The sequence below is a fragment of the Nematolebias whitei genome, chromosome 6 (assembly GCF_014905685.2).
Source record: "Nematolebias whitei isolate Nwh7 chromosome 6, NemWhi1, whole genome shotgun sequence".
Lineage (NCBI taxonomy): Eukaryota > Metazoa > Chordata > Actinopteri > Cyprinodontiformes > Rivulidae > Nematolebias > Nematolebias whitei.
The window spans coordinates 44,524,195-44,528,194 of record NC_056503.1 but is presented as its reverse complement, the minus strand read 5'-3'; the positions used below and the strand labels follow the sequence as shown (position 1 = coordinate 44,528,194).

The window sequence follows — 4,000 nt, the reverse complement described above, 5'->3', positions numbered from 1 at the left end:
ATTCCTTGGCATAAATTTGACCTTATGCTGCTGCTAGTGACAGGGAGGTACTTTATACCAGTTTAAATACCAGAGTTTGAAACTTTTATTTCATGCACAGGATTTTTTTTTTTTTTAAATAAAAAAATTTAATTGTAGCCATAAACAATCTTTTCGCAGGCAATAAAAGCCAAACATAAGCTATAAAATGAATGACACTTATTGTACAAATCAGCTTAAATAAAGCTTCAAAACTATTTTTACATTTAATAAGAACACACTTTTAATTCTATTGGAAGCAACACAATGAGCCATTGTAGTGTGATAAGCACCAAAGTTAATATTTTCTTTTTTTATATAAGTTAATACTCTTGCTGTGTTGTTATTAATTCAATTCAATTCATTTATATAGCGCCAAGTCACAAAAGAAGTTATCTCAGGGCATGGAACAAAAAACATTCACATACATTATAAATGCCAATTAGTAAAGTTGTCAGCCTCTCCACCGTCACAGACATCTACACCTCCAGATGCAGGAAGAGGGCCACCTGCATCATGAAGGACCCCACTCACCCAGCACACACACTTTTTGCCCCGCTCCCCTCAGGCAGAAGGTTGTGGAGCATTAAGTGTAGAACCACTAGACTGAGGAACAGCTTCTACCCTGAAGCTGTTAGACTCATGAATCTCTAACCAGAATAATCACTGTGAAGAATCATATCATGCTGCTGTGTTCATGCGTGCTCATCTGCTCACACAGACTCATGTTTGTGCTGCTGTTCGGCGTATTGTTTTTATACTATTAGTGCTTAACTTGTTTTTAGTTGATGTTTTTCTTAGTTCATATCTTAGATCTTATTACTGTTTTTCTTTTACATTTTATTGTTGGGTGTAACTGGGACCCTGTGTACATAATCTCGTTCCACGAACGACAATAAAGAAACTCTGACTCTGACTATAGCAGCATAACTAAGGGATAGGTCTGGAAACTCAAGCCAATCATAACTATAGGATTTATCCAAAAGGAAATACTTGAGCCCAGTCTTAAAACTGGACAATGTGTCAGCCTTACAGACATGATGTGGAAGTTGGTTTCACAAGAGAGGAGCCTGATAACTGAAAGATCTGCCTCCCATTCTGCTTTTGGAAACTCTAGGAACTACAAGTAAACCTGCAGTCTGAGAGTGAAGTGCTCTGTTAGGATAATATGAATAAATATAAAATGAAAAGGGTTTTTTTCCCATTCATTCAACCTTTATTTATACAAAAAATATATGTATGCCTTTTTATAACTGTCTATTGTTGTCGCTGTTGTCCATTGTTGTCATCATTCTTTGCTGAAATCAGGTCTCTTGTAAATGAGTCCTAGAGGCTCAATGGGATTTACCTGTCTAAATAAAGGTTGAAAACACAGGCTAATCCCATTCAGCCTCAGGGACTCATTTACAAGAGAGACCTGAAATAAAAGAAATTATGTAAAATGAAACAAAAATAAGCCACATTATAAAACTATGTAAAATACTAAAAACAGGAACCTGTCTGCATTGTTTTTTTTGCAATGATCATAACATTTGTTTAAAATCCCTTAAAGTGGTCAAAGTCGACATCTTCAGATCTTTTTGCAAGAAATTCCAGGTTACAGGAGAGAAGTAAGAGAAGGCCCTTTTGCCAAGTTTTATCCTGCGTCTTGTGTCAATTTAAATATTCTTTGTCAATTACTTTGTATAATAAAGAAGCATTATTTATTAAATAAATAAAAAAATACAGTCAGACCTCCATGCAAGAATTCCCAATAAAACTACAAGTCCCAGCAGCACTGGAGGCAAAGCGAAAAATGTAATTGGTTTATTTTGACCCACGTGACTGGATTGTTCGTATGACGTCAGTCAGTAACAGGAAGTGTTGCTTTCGGCTGTTAACAACGTGAGAAATGAAAGTCAACTGACAGCAAAATCTTTAAAACAAACAAAAAAAAAAGCCGTTTTCAGTGCATTCATGCTATCGTAACTGTTAGAGATTTTATTTATTTTATATTTTTATCGGAAGAAGTGGCTTTCGCCACGATGTTTCAGGCTGTAGCTAAGAAGACGCGCTCTGTTTCATCAGTTTATCGAGGTATTTTGTTCGGTTTACGGCATTTTTGTAACAATGTTCCTGTAAAACTAAGAGTATCTGAAGCACTTTCTGGAACTGGGCTGGGAGCAAATGTTAAGATCCAGGTAACTATTACGTTTATCATTTAAATCTACACTTAATGTCTAAACCTGTGCTTTCTGCCATGCTGACATCCCCTTCAAGTTTAAATTTGTTGTAAATTAATTTGAGGATAAAACTTTATAAATTCAATTTTTTTCCAACAACCTCTTGTTTGTATCTTTTCTTTCTTGTAACAGAAGTGCAACTGCCCACACAAAACATACCCTGCTAGTGTCCCCCTCACCCCAAACATTGACATATTTTTTCTGTAAAATGTGATATTCTATTTTACATGAATCATTTGAACGCATCATAGTCTTATGAGTAAATATCACACTTGTTGCTGCAAATGGAGAAACAGCTCTTTTACCTGCTTTCTGAATAATTTTAAATTGTTCACTGTCGAGAAATAAAAATAATTAAAATCTGTACAAAGAGATTTCTGTATTTCTGATTTGTTTGCATTTGCCAAGCTGAAGTCTTAGTCGTCTTCCTTTTTCCCTTTTAAGTTATGACTGAATGATTGACCCCATATATTGTTTATTCTTGTATTAGCTCTTTCTTTCATATTTTCATGTAATTTTATTTAAAGTTAAGAAGTGGAAAAACACCACCTTTTGTTACCACCAGTGTGGTTATGGCAACTTTGTTATATTTCCAGAAGCAGCAGCTCCACGCTCTTTGTTTCGTTTTTGCTGCAGGGATGGGTTCGCTCTGTTAGACTGCAGAAGAAGAATGTTTTCCTCCATGTAAATGATGGGAGCTCCTTGCAGTCGCTGCAGGTTGTTGCTGGAGCAGAGCTGAATGATCCGTAAGTAGTTCCATTTTATTCCCATAAAACAATTTGTCCTATTTTTCTACTAAGCTTTTTTTTATTTATTTAAGGTTGCTTACATTTGGCAGTGCCATTGAAGTTTCAGGTATTCTTAAGAAAAGCCCGCATCAGAAGCAGCCTGTCGAACTGGAAGTAGACCAGATTCACGTAGTTGGAAAATGTAATCCTGTGGTAGGAACACACTACTCATCATAAATGTGTTATAAAACATATATTACTGTTAGAGAAAACGCTAATTAATATTGCTTCTCTTTTTCCCCTTCTAGGCTTTTCCTTTTAAAATTAAAGAGAGACACAGTCTTGAGTACATCCGCCAGTTTCCTCACTTGAGGTGTCGAACAAATGCCTTCAGCTCTCTGCTGAGGGTACGAAGTGAGGCCACGACAGCTATACATTCATATTTCAAGGTAGGAAACTCAGAGGAGTTTTATTTTAACACGGTAAAGAGCAAATGCTAATGTTTTGTTTTATTTATTTCATATTTTTCCGCAGAACAATGGCTTTGTACAGATTCACACACCGATCATTACTTCAAATGACTGTGAAGGAGCAGGGGAGCTTTTTAGAGTTGAAGTGAGTGAGCATTACACAGAAACATACTATAAATCATTTTTTAGGTTATCTTAAGCTCTAAAGTGAATTAATAACATAGGTTTGGATAATAAAATGTTTTTTTCCACACAGCCCTCAGGCCCAGAGTTTGTGGGTGACGTGAACTTTTTCTCTCTCCCGGCCTTCCTGACTGTGTCGGGACAGCTACATTTGGAGGTGATGTCCGGGTGAGATCAGCTATAGTAAAAAAAAACAAAAGAATAATCTTGAAATGATCATCTGCTAATTTCTAAGATTCATTTATCTTATGTCATGAAGTAGGTTTAAATTTTTTTCATGTCACATGTTTGCATGCAGTGCTTTTTCTAGAGTCTACACATTTGGGCCGACTTTTCGAGCTGAGAACTCCCAAACCAGACGCCACCTGGCTGAGTTTTT

General features: G+C 36.1%; 1 protein-coding gene across 1 annotated transcript in view; it reads left to right on the top strand.

Moving 5' to 3' along the window:
- Nucleotides 1-1,873: 1,873 nt before the first annotated feature.
- LOC119410974 (probable asparagine--tRNA ligase, mitochondrial) overlaps nucleotides 1,874-4,000 on the top strand; it is a 3,633-nt gene continuing 1,506 nt past the window's right edge. The window contains exons 1-7 of the mRNA XM_037677893.1: nucleotides 1,874-2,198; nucleotides 2,877-2,986; nucleotides 3,061-3,181; nucleotides 3,277-3,417; nucleotides 3,503-3,583; nucleotides 3,695-3,789; nucleotides 3,920-3,994. Coding sequence (XP_037533821.1) covers nucleotides 2,043-2,198; nucleotides 2,877-2,986; nucleotides 3,061-3,181; nucleotides 3,277-3,417; nucleotides 3,503-3,583; nucleotides 3,695-3,789; nucleotides 3,920-3,994 — 779 coding nt within the window. The 5' untranslated portion in view covers nucleotides 1,874-2,042. The remainder of the gene's footprint in view (nucleotides 2,199-2,876; nucleotides 2,987-3,060; nucleotides 3,182-3,276; nucleotides 3,418-3,502; nucleotides 3,584-3,694; nucleotides 3,790-3,919; nucleotides 3,995-4,000) is intronic.